This window comes from Peromyscus eremicus, chromosome 3 (genome assembly GCF_949786415.1).
Source record: "Peromyscus eremicus chromosome 3, PerEre_H2_v1, whole genome shotgun sequence".
Lineage (NCBI taxonomy): Eukaryota > Metazoa > Chordata > Mammalia > Rodentia > Cricetidae > Peromyscus > Peromyscus eremicus.
The window spans coordinates 49,353,564-49,371,797 of record NC_081418.1 but is presented as its reverse complement, the minus strand read 5'-3'; the positions used below and the strand labels follow the sequence as shown (position 1 = coordinate 49,371,797).

The 18,234-nt window shown below is 45.8% G+C and overlaps 2 protein-coding genes across 2 annotated transcripts in view; both read left to right on the top strand.

The window, feature by feature from the left end:
- Positions 1 to 6,805, top strand: part of Atp6v0a4 (ATPase H+ transporting V0 subunit a4) — a 56,941-nt gene extending 50,136 nt beyond the window's left edge. Inside the window, exon 21 of the mRNA XM_059256556.1 lies at positions 6,347 to 6,805. Coding sequence (XP_059112539.1) covers positions 6,347 to 6,437 — 91 coding nt within the window. The 3' untranslated portion in view covers positions 6,438 to 6,805. The remainder of the gene's footprint in view (positions 1 to 6,346) is intronic.
- Positions 6,806 to 11,865: 5,060 nt separating this feature from the next.
- The window catches only part of Svopl (SVOP like), a 54,503-nt gene continuing 48,134 nt past the window's right edge, over positions 11,866 to 18,234 (top strand). Inside the window, exons 1-3 of the mRNA XM_059256555.1 lie at positions 11,866 to 11,947; positions 12,319 to 12,410; positions 16,240 to 16,338. Coding sequence (XP_059112538.1) covers positions 11,866 to 11,947; positions 12,319 to 12,410; positions 16,240 to 16,338 — 273 coding nt within the window. The remainder of the gene's footprint in view (positions 11,948 to 12,318; positions 12,411 to 16,239; positions 16,339 to 18,234) is intronic.

Here is an 18,234-nt window from a genome sequence, read left to right as displayed (position 1 = left end):
GACTAAAGATAAAGGAAAATAATAGTTTTATTACGGAGTTTTTGGCGAAAGTGCTGAATTCAGCCCTGCCAGTGGATGAGGCATGCCGGTGTTATGGAAAATATATATTTTTTATATATATTGAGAGGCAGGGGTTTTATCCTGGAGAGAAAAAAAAGCGGACTGGAAGGATGTCCGATGCTGCAGCGAAATTCTCTGTCAAAATTTTCTATCTTCTATCCCTTTCTCAATTTCTATCTGTGAAAAATAAGGCATAGGGTAGTAAAATAGTGTAGGAAAAACTTAGAAGTGTAAGATTGTGTAGGAAAAAATAAGTAAGGCAACTAGACAGAAAAACTCTTCAATTTTCTAACTTTGGGGGCTCTGGATGCAAACTGGGGGAAAAATCTTTGGGCTTTACGGGTAGTAAAAAAGCTCTTTGAGCTTATGGGGAAGAAAAGTTTCCTATGGAAGCTTTTGACCTGGGGACAGCTGAAATGCTAAGTCCAAGCGGCAGGAGAAAGTGATTTCTCCCTGAGGCAAAAATGGGGGTGTAAAAAGCCAAAAAGTTTAAAGTTGGGAAGTTTTGGGAAAAGTTGGTCTTTCTCCTGGGGGGGAAAAAATCTTTCTTTTAAACTATAAAGCTTTTCTTGGAAAACTTGGGGGAAAAAATCTCTTTAAAAAAGCCTTAATCTTTCTCAAAAGCTCTCTTAAACTTAAAAACTAAAGACTTTAACTTTCTCAAAAGGGCAAAAATTAGAATCACCTGAAGATATTAGTATGGGGACCACTTGTGATTAGCTCAAAGGGAAAACAAACCTCTTAAGACAGCAAAACCTCTCTAAGTTCTTTCAAGCTTTAAAAATCCTCCCTGCAATGCAGGAGGCAGGGACAAGTTCCTAAAAACCTCTTCTAAGCTCTGTCTCTTCAAGCCAGTAAAAGACAGTGGGTCAGAGTACCCTGAGGGAAACACTTGGGAGAGTGTGCGTGAAGAGCTACAGAGAGCCCAAAAGGGCTGGACTTTACCTGAGAAAAGCAAAAAAGCCAAGCTTTTCAGTTACAACCGAGCTGAGGCATCAAGGGTTTTGTTTCTGAGTGAGCGTTTCAGAATGAAAAGGTGCTCCTAATCGTCCTAATGCAAAGATCCCCTCAAGTAATGCAAACTGTTAGCATTGTATCCTAGCTTCTGACCAAAAACCCAGAGGCGAATGGCCAGCATCTGAGTTGGAGTGCATTTCGGGGATACTAGGGTTCCTGCAGTGGTAAACTTCCTGGAGCACAGAGCTGAGGCAGGAAGGTGCAGGACCCAGGGGAAGATTGCTAATGAACAAACAAAGCTAAAGCCAATGGAAACGGCACAGTTGTCTGCTTTCCAAGTCCCGGGTTGATAGGTCCACAGCTGAAAAAAAGAAATCTGAGAAAAGCTTTCCTATCAGAGTAAGGACCTTTCTGGGAAAAGAGTAAAGCTGAACTGTGTCTAAAGCAGTCGTGCTGCTGAGTCAGAACGCTGTCTGGGGAGAGAGCCCAGCCAGGGCAGAACAGAACTATCCAGGAGTAAAGTTTTCTTTTCAGTCAGAGAAAGCACCTCTTTGAGAAAAGCTTTGTTTCAACTGACTCCCGTGAGATGGAGTGTGGCCCTAAGGGGTGATTGCCTCTGGCCTAAGCTCTGTCCTTGAACACCCAGACAAACACAACCCACTGGGGGACTGACTGGGCCAGGTGAAGGCCTGATGAAACAAAACGTCTGTCTTAATGGGAGTTTAGAAACGGCAAAAACCTCCCTTGTTAGATTTTCAGTCTGTATGCAAACCACACAGACCCCGAAAACAAATGGACAAAAAAGCCGCCACTGTAGTGTCGGAAACTGTTTCTGGGGTAGAGGGGATAAACTGAGACCAAACTGGGAACTGTCTGGGAGAAAGACTCTGAAGAAACAGAAGGGACAGATTCTTCCCCAGAAAATGCATGACTTGTGAAAGCTGCTAAGAGTTTGAGGCAGATTGGGGGGAAGAAAGCCCCTACCTCCAAGGGCAGCTAGCAGAGGTACAGAGCCGCAGACAGATACCTGAAGCTCTGCATCTGGGGAACGAAGGAACAAGCAAAATGAGATAGATCAGTGGGAGAAAAATCTCTGAAGGAGCTATGGAAAAGCTCTGTTGTAAATATTTGTTTTTCACTGACTGGCTAAGACAAACACAAGCCCCGAGGAAAGTTGCTATCAGAAATTGTCCACCTCAATGCGCGATAACCAGGCAGGTGCAGTTCTGATTTGGGGGCCAGTGTCAAATGAAGGAGAGACACCTGTTAAAGCCAGCTGAGGAGAGACCAGAAACCTCCCAATGTCCCATAATTGAAAATGTAAAATGCTTGTTCAAATCTCCCGTTGCAAAAGCAAAAACTTTGTTCAAACCTCCCGGGCAAGAATTTGTAAGCAAGTCTGCTAAAAAAAAAAAAGAACATAGAAGTTGACTCTTAGACCCAAAAAGAACGATGGGAAATGACTGATATAAGGAACTGATATGGGACTGATATTATTATGGACTGATGTAAGGGAAATGCATTCTGGGAAAGGTAGTTTTTCCGCTAAAGATGGCGACATTGCCCTGAAACACTTTTGTCAGCTCGAAAATACGTTCATGGTAAACTTAAAATACAGCTTTTAAAAGAATAAGGAGGAAAATCATCTAAGAGTTTAAGTGTCAGTTCCAATGAAAAATTGAAAGGATACGGAACTAGGTGCTTCGCGGTTTGGGGCTCCTTGGTAAAATGCCTTATTTACCCTAATAGCTGTGCTAAGTTTTTACGGTAGTTGGATGACAAAAGGCTACCTTTAAGAGCAAACAAGCCACTTTAAAAATCCTTAAGACAGCAAGAGAGAGCAGTTTATACACTGAACGTTCTTAGATATGAAGAAACTTATGTGAAATTAAAAGTTATTTACCTTTTGAACAAACTGCCTGCAATGAGTAATTCCTTTGCAAATCTAATTAAGGGGATAAGAAACAGGCATTCAAAAAAATGACTGCTTTATAGATGGGAAACAAACTTCAGAAAAGCTGTCTTACAAAAGAGTTGCTTCACCTGAAAGTTCCTTATAAGAAATCAATGCTAAATATTACAGCTGCTAATAACATCAGGAGTTAAAGCTAATGAAGTGAAAATACTTAATACAGTTCGGAGCGGTGCCACTTGTGGCTTTACTAGCTTCTTTAGAAAAATACTTTATATCACCTAATAGCTGTGTGGTATTTGGCAAAGACATTACAGCAGCTAAATATGGTAATTTCACCCTCAGTGTGAAGTGAAGTTTTTCCGTAGAACAAACCAAGAGTACTGCTGTAATAGAAACGTTTGTCTGAATTGAAGCACTTAGGGGAACTATTATGAATTTGGGTGAAGGGACAGCCTCTAGTTAAAAACCGTCTACCGCTGACAGTGCATCTCTGCTGGTCCAGAACGGCTGAGAGAACTGGCAACTTTGGAGTGTGGCATCATCCTGGGAAGGTTATAGACCCCTAGCAACAACTATCACAATTCTATAACAACACTCACTAAATCCCAGTGTTTTATAACAAAGCTGACTATAAACTCTAAAATTTAGAAATGATGTACGTACTTCCTGTCTAGTTAAGAAAATCTGTCTAATAGAGAGAGTACTAATAATAATTAAGAGTAAGAAATAGAAAAAGATGAAAATAAGATAGGTGAGTTTGTAAAAATTCTCGTTAGATCTGTGTTAAGAAATCTTTAGGTGTTTGCTAAGTTAAATATATGCTAATGGTAGCCCTATATAAGTTTGTAAAATAGATCTATAGATCCTTTAAGAATATAAGCTTGCAAGAAGTATCTAAGGTAGTGTTAAGACATGTAGTAATAAGCTTGTAAGAAGTAAAGATGTTAGCTGTAAATGTAAGTTTAAATAAGTACATAAGAAGTAATAAGAAATATATTTGCTAAAGTAGTTCTATAGTTTCCTTAAGGAGTTTAAATAAGTAGATGTTAATGTTATGAGTTTGTAAAAACGTGTAAATGTTGAATATGAATCTAAATGCTTTGCAAGGCAAAAGGTTATATGAGTTTGTGAAAAAGTGTAAATGTTAAGTGTGAGTCTATTAATGTATATGCTGAAAAAACCTGAGATACAGAACTTAGTGTCCTAGCAGACTGCAAAACAGGCAGTCTGAGCGGTTTTCAAAAGCTCCAGAAGCCGCTAAGAAGCTAAGAATGGCGGACGCGAGAACCAGCACAACAAGGCATCCGCAGCTGAGATCCGTGGAAAATCTTCGCAACACAGAAAAACCTGAGCTAACATCAAAAACGGTGCGGTTTAAAATACTACTGTACCTAAAGAGTAAGTTCAGAGATGCTTGTTTGAACAAAAATTGTTAACTGCAAAAAGTTTTGGTTGAAAAACGTCTCTTCATATTTTGAAGTGAAAGCCTAATACCAGAATTTATTTGAACTTTTTGAACTTAAAATGAGATAAAACTACAAAAAGATTTTGGTTATGGATTTCTTCATATTTGGAAGGCTCATACCAGAATTTATCATTTGAATTTTGAGACTTAAGAAATGAAATGAATAGTAGAGATTTCATTACAATGGGACAATTTTGAGTTTACTTATAGTAATGACCTAGGAACTGTTTTCTGGAATTGGGTTAAAAATGGAACTGTTTAAATGAAGAAATTTATTATTTCTACCTAGAGTCAAGATGTGTATGCATATATGCTTTATTAATTGGTGATTCATGTATTCTGTGTTAAAAATGCAATTGTTTTGTGGAACTGTTTATGTAAAAATGAAATTACTTACAGAACTGGTTTTGTGTTACAAATGGAATTGTTTAAATGGAAAAGTTTGGGTTTTATAATTAGGCTTGAGATTTTGCTTAAATTATAAAGAAAAGGGGGAGCGTTAATATTCCTTAGTCTAATTTCAAAAGTTGTTTGAGTGAATTAATGTCATGTTTTTGTTAGTAAGAAATGCAAATGGGGTATATTAAGAGACTACTTCTAAAGTGTAAAGAGTTTTATTAAGAAACTGCTTTTGGATGTTTTGCTAAAAGTTTTCAAAGTGTTTATGGTTAGACTGAGAAGATTGCTTTTCAATATGGGTTTATAGGAATTGTATAAGTTTGGGTTCCTCTAACTAGGTTTGAGATTTTGTTTAAAAAATTATAAAGAGGAGGAGTTATGAGATTGAATTATGTTTGCAGAAACCTATTGATATTAATGCACCTGGTTTTGTGGAGTTAAGGAAATATTTAAGTTTGATGTGAATACATCGAAGTTTTTCCTATGTTCTGTTAACAAGAAAATTCAAATGATTGAGTTAAAGTTGTAAGACGGAGAAAATTGTTAACTATATATAGCACTATATATGCTAATTCAAATGGTTCTGTTAAGAGTTTGCTTTGAGTTGTAAGATTGAGAGAATTGTGACTATGTATAGCAATATTTATGTTAACCTGTTATGGTAATGATGAAGCTAAGGGATTCTTTAAGTTTGTAGTCGCCTTAAGAGTTTTTGGCTTAGAAAGGGCTTGAGGCAGCTAAGACTGCTGTAGTCACCTTGGACCTAATTCAAAAGAGAAATGCCATCTATATCATCCTCTACTCCCATACTGGGAGGTGTAACAGCTATGGAGATTGCTGTAAGCCATTATAGTTATTTTTTTATATATTAAGAAAGGGGGACCTGTGGGAGCCCGTTCTCGGGTTCCTCGTGGCTTTACCCAGCAGGTCCACATAGAGGATGATTAGACCATGGGCCTGAGTGCAGGTGTCTGAGATGGTCTGCACTTGGCTGTGCTGGGGGAGGAGGTCTTTTGCTCCACCCCTTGGCGTCTCTATAAAAACCCTGGGGCAGAGGCAGTCGGGGCCCATTGGAATAGGTTCCAGGCCCTCTCGAGGCTATCCTTTATTTTCTATCTGTTTCTCTCCGCGATATTCTCCGCAATAAATCCTTCTATCTAATATTTCCTGCTGCTCGCACTCAAGAAAACTCTGGGGAACTGTGGGGGTGTTTGGGTAAACGCCCCACACTGTCCTAACCAGGACTCCACAACTGGGAGTCAGGGTGCACATGGGAAGGCACGCACACCCTCATGAGGAGCTGTGGCCTCACGCGCTGCGGTCATCAGATAGTGCGTGGAGGGGAGGCATCCTTGCTTGGGTGGAGGCTGTGGACGTTCATAACGTGGGGGAGGTGTGTGCTGTGGCCCGTGAAGCTTGAGGAAGAGAGGTGGGAGGAGGGGGCGTGGTAGAGGGAGGCTTAAAAGGTCGCCTGGTTCCCATGGTGTTCTCTGCCAGCCTCTGACATTTCAATCTTTTTTTTTTTTTTTTGCCCTACCCCATCACCACAGGGTGGAGTTCCAGAACAAGTTTTATGAGGGGGCTGGCTCCAAGTTCTCCCCATTCTCCTTCAAACACGTCCTGGAAGGGGCCGAGGAGTAGGCTGGTGCCAGCTGAAGGAGTTCACTCTTGTCTCTGATGTCCGCCCAGGCCAGGTGTCCCACAAGCAGCCCTGTTGGCTACCTGAAGTGTGTGAAGCTGTGTGAGGCATGGGATTCGGCAGGATTTAACCATGTAACTGAGGGGCTGCTTTTTGTTTGGACTTCGTGTGCAGTCAAATGCTCAAATACCAAATAACTGGGAAACGGGGGAGGGGGCACTAGACTACTATCTTGTAATAGTTTATTTTTGTTTTACTGTCTATCATCTGTTTTGAGACAAGGTCTCACGAGCTCTGTCCTGGAAATAGCTATGTAGCCAAGGATGGCTTTGAACTCCGGCTCCTCCTGCCTCCACTTTGTTGAGACGACAGGCACGGGCCACCACACCTGGATCTCCCGCAGTATTTCAAGGATAATAATCATGAAAATAAACGTCTGCTCTGTTCACTGTTTCTTTAAGATGTCTTTATTCAAAATTAATCCATGACATTTAGTATCTACAGTTAGAGGCCAACACTGGACAATGGAGTTACACAACCTAATCCCGGGGAAGGATCAGGTTTATGTTTTTCTCCACATTTCCCCCTGGTCAGGGGCTTAGCATTACAAGCTTGGGGGCTTTCTCAAACATTGCACACATCCACCCCCCCACCCCCACCCCCACCCCACCCCACCCCCGCACCAGAAGCACAGCTAACGCCCACTGGGTAGTGAGTGGGAGGCTCAGCCCTGGCCTGACTCTGGGCATCACTCAGTTCTGAGAAGTGAAATGTGACAACGTGACATCATTCCTGGGACATGGCTTGTTGTCACCACACACTGAGCTGGAGTGACTGCGGAAGGAGAGGCAGAGGCTTAGCTAGGTTCTGGAACCCAGTGTACGGGGAAGGAGACTACCTCGTAGTCAAGTTCTTCACCCTCCCCAGAACCAGTTTCGTAGGGTGCCTGGACTGGTGATCCCCCAAGCACCTGAGGAGATTCGTCCCGTGGGCTGTTTTGTCTGAATGACCCGCATCTAGGTGAACTGCTGTGTCTATCGTGACTACAGGAGCGGGACTAAGAATAAGCCACATTTTTGTATGCTTCACATTGACTGTCCTTTCTACCTGAAGAACGGATCAGATTCAAATGTGGTTGCGTGTATGTATGCGTGCAGGCACATGTATACCACGACGCACACGGAGATTAGAGGACAACTTTCCATGCCGTTGTGTGCACCAGGCTAGCTGGCCTGTGAGCTTCCAGGGATGCTCCTGTCTCTCCCATCTTGCTGCAGGAGCAATGGGATTATAGAATCACTCAACTGTGCCTGGCTTTTACATAGCTCCTGGGGATTTGAACTCAGGTCCTTACGCTTGCTTGGCAAGTACTTTATTCACTTGCCATCTTCCCAGAGTTCTAGTCTTATCTTTTAGATCCCACTTGCTGCCCTATACCCAGATTGACTAGTGTCGTTAGGAGCAATACTCAACCCTATAAGGAAGTGGTCGTGGCCCTTTCCTGTCTGTGTCACAGCCTGCCCGGCAATGTGAGGCCTGTCTTTTAAGGTGTTCGCTTATCAAGGTTGGATCAAAGGATGATGTTTGCATTCCAGCTGTGAGACTTCATCATGTGCGTCACTGGACGAGAAGTGGAGTTCTTCCCCCTGCCAAGTGCATAGGAGGCTGTCCACCTGGGGACTGTGGAAAAGAGATTGTAAGACCTGGGAGTGGAGGGGAGGCCCAGCCAATGACAGCTGCCAGAAGGAATCCACTGTAAGTCCTATGAGAAGCCCACCCACGACTCTGCTGCCATGATCATCAGGGAGTTAGGTTCTCAGCTTGCTGGTGTCCTGTTGGGCATCCATCTAAAGAAAGCACCCTGCAGAGGTGGTTCAGAGCCCCCCCCCCCCAGCTCTTTCAGAAATGCCCCTCCAGCCTGAGAGGGACACGCTGACATCCCCCAAGGTTTGGCAGCCGCTTCCTGTCTCAGGGAGCACTGCTCTTTTCTCTTTCCCAAGGGATCAGGTGAGGGTTGTTTCGAAGGGGGTGTGCCCTCCATGTCACTCACCCAGAATGCCAGGTGGCTCCTTAATGAATCCTGTTTGGAGAACTGAGGTGAGAGGGAGGTAGGGCCAGGGGCCAGGCCTCTCTGGAAGGTAAGTCTAGAGACAGAGAGGCCTCCAGAGCTGCCAGCCGGGCTGTGGTGAGACAGTGTACAGGAGCCTGAAGTCTTAACACTTTCCAAGGAATACACAGGTGAGAAACTTTTGGCAACAGGTGTGTATTGGCTTTTACTGCTGCTGTTCAGGGTAGGGAGGGGAGCCAACTGTTCGTGTGTTGCTGGAGGCAAATGGAGTGTGAAACTTTCATTGTTTTGAAAACTTGTGTGTGTGTATTAAATACGTTAGTATGTTTGTGTATGTGTGTGGTATATGCACATGTGTGCGCAGGTTTGTGCCCTCTGCACATTCCCAGAAGCCAGAGGGGGACATTGAGTGTCAGGGTTTCATTCTCCACCTATTCCCTTGAGACAATCTCTCACTGAACCTGGAGCGAGGCTGGCAGCCAGCAAAACCCAATGACTCTCCTGCCCTTGCACTCAGCTCTGGTGCTGATTACAGAGACCCACAGCCACACTGGCTTTTCACATGGGTTCTAGGAATTGGGGATTGAGGTCCTTATTCAAGTATTCTCCCAGCTTCTTATTGATGACACTATAAAAAAAAATCACATCACACACATACAAGTCAGCATGGAAAAGATCTTCAGGGGCTCAATTATTTCTGGCTAAAAAAAATTCATATATCTCAATCCAGGTGAAAAAAGCGTCACTCTGTCTGTTGGAAGTCTGATTACTCCAGGGCTCCCTCTGGGCCTTTGAGAGGCAGCGTCCATCCTTAACCCATCCACATCCATCCACAGACACTTTCAGGTCGTTTGAAGGTGGGTCGTGTATCACATCCCCACTTCGGTGTCTGAGGAAGGGCTGGCTGGGGATGCTGAGTCTTTCTCCTTTTTTCCCCGGGTTAGTGTGGTTCAGCTTTGTCCTGCGCTCCCTTTTCTCTTCTTCCTCGTGAGAGCCCACCTAGCTGAGGAGTATTTGGCGGCTGCTGGGGGAGGGGGTTATTTCGTGCACTACGAAGTCCATTTTATAATTGATTGCCACTATTTCATTCAAAATTATCCACTAGGAACTGGAGAGATGGTTGTCAGTAAAGGGCTGGCCCACGTAAGCACGGGGCCTGAGTTCAGATCCCTGGCACGTCTATAAAAAGCCAGGTATGGTAGCATGTACTTGTAATTCCAGTGTTGTGTAGGCAGAAACAGAAGGAACTCTGGGGCTCACTGACCGGCCAGCCTAGCCTAATCTGTGAGCTCCAGGCCGAGGAAAGACCTTGCCTCAAGGGTGGTGGATGACATTCCTCATAACACCTGAGGTTATCCTCCGCACCCGACATGCACACGAATGCACAGGGCAAAAAGACAGCACACAAAGTTCTCTGGCCTCTACATACCTCTGTGTGTGTGTGTGTGTGTGTGTGTGTGTGTGTGTGTACTTTAACACACCATTACCAAATAAGAACACCTATCCAAGAAGTATGTCAACAGTGTTAGGAAAAAGGACAGTCATTTTAGAAACGACTGCCCTCATGGTGGGCTGCTGAAGGGGCTGAGACCAGCTGTTGTACAGACAGAACCTACCTCCAGATGCAGACAGGCCCTTGTCTCCTCCCTTATGGGTTACTCCAGTGGGGAAGGTCAAGTGACCCGGCAAGGGGTCCAGCCCTAGGAAGCGGGGTTTGCTTTAAGATAATGTACTTTTCCGTCCTAGATTTCACTCCTTAGTGCAGTCCCTATGAGCCACCATGGAGCTTAGCTTCTGTCTGTTTACCCGTCGTAAGTCCTAACTCAGAAAGCCATAACCATCCCTGTGAGTGCTGGCCAGAGCCTCAGCATGCTTTTAGACTCTAACAAATGTTTTGGCCTTCCTTGCTCTTTTCTTTCTTTTTTTTTAACTATTAAAAAAAATGTGTGAATGAGTCTCTCTCTCTCTCTCTCTCTCTCTCTCTCTCTCTCTCTCTCTCTCTCTCTCTGTGTGTGTGTGTGTGTGTGTGTGTGTGTGTGTGTTACCCTTGGAGGCCAGAAGAGAGTGTCAGATCCTATGGAACTGGAGATGTTTGTGGACCACCGTGTAGGTGCTGGGAATTGAACCAGGTCCTCTGCAAGAGCAGTCAGTGCTCTTAACCACTGAGCATCTCCCTAGCCCTCTTGTTCCTTTCCTAAAGCTCACTGCCCCCCACACTGCCTGCCAGCGGGAAGCTGTCCTCCATGGCTGCTTATTTTCTCCCATCTCCTCCTGGCAGATGTGAGATTCACAGCTTGCCTGCCTGGCCTTCTCCTTCATCTCTAACAGATTGTCCTCAGGCTTCCATTTCAGTCCACGTGTGCCCCTGAGCTTCTGTTTGCTTTATCTAGACAGGGTTTGTCTGTATGGTCCTGGTTGTCTCTCTCTGGGCCAGGCTGGCCTTGAACTCTGAACTCAGCGATCTGCCTGCCTCTGCATCCCGAGTGCTGGATTTGAATGTGTGCGCCACCACTGCCAAGACAGTCATCATTCTTTTTTGTGGCACCAAATGTGTCCTTTATAAGCAGAACTCACAGCGGGAGTAACCGCGGTTCTCAGCTTCTTCTCAGTAGGGCAGGGCATGCCAGGTGCAGGATAAACACTTCCTGTGAGCCAACTTGTTTACCCCCCACACCAGCCTGAGAGTTAGGTGCAATTACTGTATAATCCTCATTTTAGGAGTGAGGACAAGGAGGTTCAGAAGAAGATAAATTCCTCGAGCCAGGTGCCTAGTAATAGAAGAAGGCAATCTAAACACAAGAGCAGTCTGTTTGCAGAGGAAATGGATGACAGGAAAAAATGTCTCCCAAGACTGCGTGCGCATGTGCGGGTTCTCGTGTGTGTGTGTGTGTGTGTGTGTGTGTGTGTGTGTGTGTGTGTGTGTGTGTGTAGAGGTCAGAGGTCAACCTTAGGTGTCTATGCATGAATGTGCATATGTATGTATATGCTAGGGGTCAACCTTGGATGTGGTCCCTCAGAAATGCTGTCCACCTTCTTCTGAGTCAGGGTTTCTCACTGGCATGGAACTCATAGGTTGGGCCAGGCTGGCTGCCAAAGAGCCCCAGGAGTCTTCCTGTCTCCACACCAGCTTTTGTTTTTTTTTAACCTGGGTTCTGTGTGTAGGAAAAGCTCCCCACGTGTGCACAGCAGGCACTTTCCTGACTGAACTACCTCCCGACTTCCCTCCTAGGACTTTCGGGGGCTCAGGGCAATTTTACATGGGGTGCACTTGCTGTCTATGTACTTTATAGCCTTTATATTCCCTCTCTGCCACTCGCCTTGGCTTCATTAGGGAAGCTGTGTGGGGAGCTGGAGTGACCTAGATGGCAGCCAAGCAGACAGAACCCGTGACAATCATTAGCCTTCGGAAGCTGAGCCAGGCAACCCCCGAACCGCAGCAGAAAGGTAAGACCACTGTGGAAGGCCCGGCTTTCAAACGAATGCTTAGCATTGGTATAATAATGAGTTAGGGGCCAACGCTGTAGGTCAGTTGGTAGCATGTTTGCCTGTCCTGCATGAAATCCTAGGTTGGTTCTCAGTACCACATAAACTGGGTGTGGTGGTCCATGTCTGTAATCCCAACACTGGAGAGGTAGAGGCAGGGGGGTCAGGAGTCAAAGGTCATCCTCTGTTACATAGGAGTCTGAGGTCAGTCTGGGTGACACAAGACCCTAGTAAATAATAATAATAATGTTGCATACACCTCCAAAGGTGAGCCACAATCCCCAGGGCTTCTCTTCCCACTCAAGTGGTCTTATGTTCCACTTCCTTGTCAGAGACAAAGACATTCACTGTGGAGGATGCCGTGGAGACCATCGGCTTCGGACGCTTCCACATTGCACTCTTTCTCATCATGGGCAGCACCGGGGTGAGTACTCATGGAGAGAGCCTTTGCACCTGTGGCACTGACCGCTCTGTTGGACACCAACTTTTCTGCTGGCCTCCACCACTGGAGTTTTCCAGGGAGTAGGAGTCCTGTGGAAATCATTTTATCAGCCTTTGGCGTGGGTTGGTTGGGAACACTCGAATGCGTGTGTCTGTTCTGGCAATTCAAGATTCATTGGTTCACACTGAGTTGCTGGGGAGAAGGGAGAGGACCATGGAGTTACTTCACGTGGAGTAGACACATGGCTCTTGAGCATATGTGCATTGGGGTCACCTGGAACACCTGCTGTTAGGGAGAGTCTAGATCCCCTAAGAGGCTCAGTCAGTTCCTTCTACCAGCGGCGTGTGTATGCTAGGCATGGTGGAGGTACCTGTAATCCCAGCATTTGTCAGGGAGGTAGTTATGAGAAGATCAGGAGTTCAGGGTCATCATCTGCTGTGCATTGAGTTTGAGGCCAGCTAGGGATAGATGAGATCTGACTTCAATTCCTGGAACGCATGTAAAGGTGTGAGGAGAGAACTGCTTTCTTCACATGGACATTTATGGGTGCACGCGCGCGCGCGCGCGCACACACACACACACACACACACACACACACACACACCGTTTAGGTTTTTTTTTTTCCTTTTAAGTTTTAGAAAGTGCTGGCATATATCTCAGTGAAAGAGAGCTTGCCTAGCATGTGAAGTACCAGCAAGACCCTGGGATAGGTCCCCACTCCCCCCACCCCCCGCCCCAGTACAAAGATCAAATCAGGTAAAATCTGTTCTTTTTTTGGAAATGGGGTCTTGTTATGCTGTCCTTGGTATGGTGGGCTTAGGTGATTCAAGTCCTAATTATTTAATTCTATAATAACTTTCACCAAATATTCACTAACCAAAAGCAGCAAATAATATTTGGATGTAATTCTGCCACTTGAGAGGATGAAGCAGGAAGATTAGGAGTTCAAGGCTAGCCTCTGCTACATTGCAAGTTCAATGCCAACCTGGGCTACTTGAGACAGTCTCAAAAACAAATAAATAAAAAAAAATGACAGATAAAACCTGGGTGTCATGGCTTATGACTGCAATTGAAACACTTAGAAGGCTGAGGCAGGGGGATTACTGTGAGGCTAGCCTAGGCTACAGAGTGAAATTTTCTCTAAAACACAAATAAAACAAAGACCAAAAATCAGAAAAAGAGTCATACAACACAGAGGCAGCCCACAGGTTCTGATGCATCTTCCAGAGCTATGTGCTCTCTAAAGAGAGAAGTTGACATAGAAAGGGACATGTCAGAAATATCATTCCCCGCCTTTCATGATAACATGCCATGCAATGCAGGACCCTTCCTTATCTGTAAAGGGAAGAGTCTTTCAGTCCACGTTTTCACAGTTCCACATCCGAGAGTCACGTAGATGTGATGTGTCAGGGTTTAATAACTTCTGTTTTTGGAGGGGAACAGTGTTACTAACTAGTGTATTTCCATTGCAACTCTTTAGACATTCAGTCCTGGTGGATATTGCCCAGCTGATCTGTAGTACTAAGGAGGATGAGTTTAGTAATCTGAACATCTTTCTGAGATGACCATGCCATCTCAGTCTTGTGCTGAAACATCCCAATGTCTGCACTCAGCACAGCTGCGATTCTCTAGAGGAGACAAACAACACACTAACAAGAAAACCCCACAGCTTGGGGACCACTGCTTCTCTGTTTCCTGCCAGACCTCTGCGTTATTATAATAAACAAGCCTATGACTGTCCCCTATGACTGTCCCCTATGACTGTCCCCTATGACTATCCCCATGACTGTCCCTTATGACTGTCCCCTATGACTGTCCCTTATGACTGTGCCCTGTGACTGTCCCCTATGACTATCTCCTATGACTGTCCCCTATGACTATTCCAGCAGCGCCATCACCAAGATTAATCCCAGACAAATGGGTTCTCTTCCTTTAATTCTCCTCTCTCTTCCCGATGTCCTTGTCCTTGTCTGTGATGTTTGTGTTCATCCCATCCAGCAGGTGCAAGCCCTCAGATTTGGCGGGGCACAGTGGTAGGTGCTGTAGTCCCAGCGACTCAGGAGACTGAGGTGGGAGGATCACCTGAGATTAAGAGTTCAAAGCCAGCCCTATCTCAAAAACAAACCTTAGGCCACGAGTACCTGAGTCGGATCCCAGCAGCCATGAAAAAGCTGTATTTGGTGGTGACCGCACCTGCAATCCCTGCTGTGAGGAGGGGAAGAGACAGGAGGGTCCCTGGTGATGCTGGCCATCCAGTCGAGCCAAATTGCCAAGCTGCAGGTTCAGTAGGAGACTTTGTCTAAAAAAATAAGGTCGGGCTGGAGGGCTGGCACGTGCTGCTCTTGCAAAAGACGTAGGTTTGATTCCAGCACTCACACGGCAGCTCACAACCGTCTGCAGCTCCAGTTCCGGGGGATCCAGTACCACCTTCTGGCTGCCATGGCTCCTGAACACATGTGGTACACATGCATACACTCGGGTAAACACACACACACACACACACACACACACACACACACACACACACACTACTAAAAATAAATATGGTAGCGGTGACTCTCTTTGGAGGAGCCATACCCACACTTGGGTATGTCTCTTTCTGCAACTCTACCTTGAAAACCCAATCCCCAATCTCTGTTTCTTTTATAGTTCACCTGTTCCTACTCATTCATTTCTGCTATCCACTTCCTTTCCCTGGGAGATAAACCCACCCTGAAACCGAGTGTAAGATATGGACAAAAGTTAATTGTGCTGGTTAGTTTTTGCTAACTTGACTCAAACCTAGACACACCTGGGAGGAGGGAACCTCAGCTGAGGAACTGGTCCCATCAGATTGGCCTAAGGGCGTGTCTGGGGGGAATTTTCTTGGTTACTGATGGATGTAAGGGTGGGTGGGTATACAGCCCACCGTGTGTGGTCCTAACCTTGGGTAAGTGAGCCTGGGCTGTTTAAGGAAGGTAGTTAAGCAAGGCTGTAAGCAGCACTCCTCCATGGTCTCTGCTTCAGTCCCTGGCCCCAGGTTCCTGCGCTGAGCTCCTGCCCTGCCTTCTGTCCACGAAGGACTACAACCTGTAGGTTAAAGAAACCCTTTCTTCCCCTTGATGCTTTTGATCTTGTGTTTATCACAGCAACATAGAGCAAACCAGGACACCGGTTATCCGGTCTCTTCTCAAAGTACTCAGTAGCACATCCGACACCATCCGTTGCGTAGACATTCTTCCCTGATAATGTCCTCCTAGCTCACGCCCGTGCTGTCTTTTCCGGCCTTCAGAAACCTTCCCATCTCCTCGAGACCCCAGCTTCCTGATGTAAGAATCTATTTCAAACCCTTACTTACAAAGGTGTGTCCCACCCTCCTCATAGCATGCCGTGGCTAGCCAGGCTCATCCGCTAGCTAAGTGACTGGTCAGTGTTACTGAGCACACGCACAGGTCAGCAAGCCCAGGGAATATGCACCCACAATCTTTAGGGATACTCCCAAGTTGCACAAACTGTTACATCTATGAAAGCTGAGGATTTATTACAGGAATCTATTTTCCTTTCATTCTGTTTTATTCAGTTTGGGGTTTCTCCAGTTACGGTCTTGATGTGAAGCCAGTGCTGGACTCAAACCCACAATGCTCCTGCCTCAGTCTCCAGAGTAGTGGGATCACGGGTGTATGCTACTGTGCCTGGCTCTACCATAGTTTTTTTTTTTTTTATTTATCTAGTGGGAGGGGAAAGAGGACATTGGGACACTGGGTGACAGGCCTGTGTGGGGTGACATGAGCTGGTTCACAGACGTGGCGTTGTTTCCCGCTTTCTCTTCAAGGTTGTGGAGGCCATGGAGATCATGTTAATAGCAGTTGTGTCTCCTGTTATCCGCTGTGAATGGCAGCTGGAGAACTGGCAGGTGGCATTTGTCACCACGGTGAGTACCTGCGGCCTGCGCTGTGTAAATGAACAACCTGACTTCCCTTCCAGTAAACCAAGAGCTGAGAGCCAAACCCTCGCCCCACCCAAAATGATGAGTGCTGGCCTCCAGAGCTCATGGGTTTCTAGACCCCAACGTAGTTAGCATTCAATGCCTCTCTCTCTCTCTCTCTCTCTCTCTCTCTCTCTCTCTCTCTCTCTCCCTCTAGTGAATAACCTTGAGTACCCAACCATTCCCAGCTGATGTTACCTCCCCAGGAATTCTAGAACAGCCTCACCTCCATGCACTGCCAGCCCCAGCCCCGGCCCCACCTCTCTGCATCTGGTCCTCTAGCTGATCTCCACTGGTCCTCAACATCGGCCAAAACAATATGTCCTCCCTGAAAAATACTTTGACTCAGGATCTGTCACAGTTTTCAGATTTGATTCCATGTCACAAAAAGCAACCTTACATACAGAATTCATGACTTCATAGTCATTATGTTTCTTATGAAATGGATATTAAAGTATGCTTTCTGTCTGCCGCATGGTTTGGCTAATATGCAAAGAGGGCATATTAAAAATGTGGGGGCCATGTTGCAGATGTGAGCCGCCACTGAAGGGCTTTAAAGAGGGCCATGGTAGGGTGTTCCAAGAACTCTGGGAAATGTGGCTGAAGGGCCAGATACCAGGGATACAGTATCTAGTGGTGAATGGTAGTGCCTGGAGGTGAGGCTGCGTGTTCAGGAATTACTGAGGCAATAGTATTAGCCTTGAAGGTCCAGAGAAGCACAGGGTAATGAGAAAAGGCTTGACTTACTCGTCATTAAAACTGGTTTTAATGGAGACAACACATAATAGAAAGACATTCCAGGGTGTGGCCAGACTGAGAGGACTGTCTGGGAGACAAGAAAGTGGTGACCTGTAGCAGTCAAGACAGAAGAGGCTTTGAGGGCACGATTCCCTAAGACGGAGTTAACGTTAGGGTCTGAAAGTGGTGGTGGAAACTTCCAGAAGTGTTCTCTTTGACCATCCCTCCCCCTCCCCTGGCTTATATCCTTCTGAGCTTGCAAGGATCACTTGGTGGGATGGTAGGGACAGATGGTTGCCTTTCCACTCACAGCCTTCTCTGAATTTTGCCTGTGATTTTGACCTGTGCTGGACCCCCAGTCTCTCCCTCCGAACTGCTCTGCATTCTCTTAAAGTGTAGTAAGTTCAAAGCCTGCTTCTTTCTGTGACTTGGGGGATGGAAAGCTTGGAGCCCAGATTTGTGTCCAGTCACAGCAGCACATCTGTCCTGTTCTGAAGAAGCAGAGGTGTCCGGAGTGCTTGGACTAGAAGGGTGTCTGCTGTTGGTTTTTGAGACCAGAGCTCAGGTTGCCCTCCATCTTTCATTCACACTTGCCCAGTTCAGCCTCCTGAGAGCCGGGGTTGCAGATGTGTGCCGCTGCACTTGGCCGAATCATGTTTTATATTACATAAAAGAGCAGAGCTCCGCAGCGAGGGAAGGTGGAAGGAAAGGGAGGAGGGCAGGGCGGAAGTCAGTGTCCCTTTGCGATGCACTTTCCCAACAGGGCTCCAGAAAGGCAGGCTTCAGGGTTCACACAGGCTTTGAGTCAAGGTTTTTGTCCCAGAAAGCAGAGAGCCCAGGGCAAAAGTCATGCCTTTCAGAACTCAAGGATCTATGGGGTGAAAACTAAGACACTGATGTAAAAATTAAAGAATATGCCCCCAAATGGGAAGACTCCATGCTTGTGGATTGATAGAATTAATGCTGTGGAAATGGCTATACTGGTGAGGGCAGTCTGTAGATTCATTACAATCCCCATCAAAATTTCTATGATACTCTTTGAAGAACTAGAAAAAATAATCCTAAAACTAATGTGTGAACACAAAAGATTCCTTGTGGTCAAAG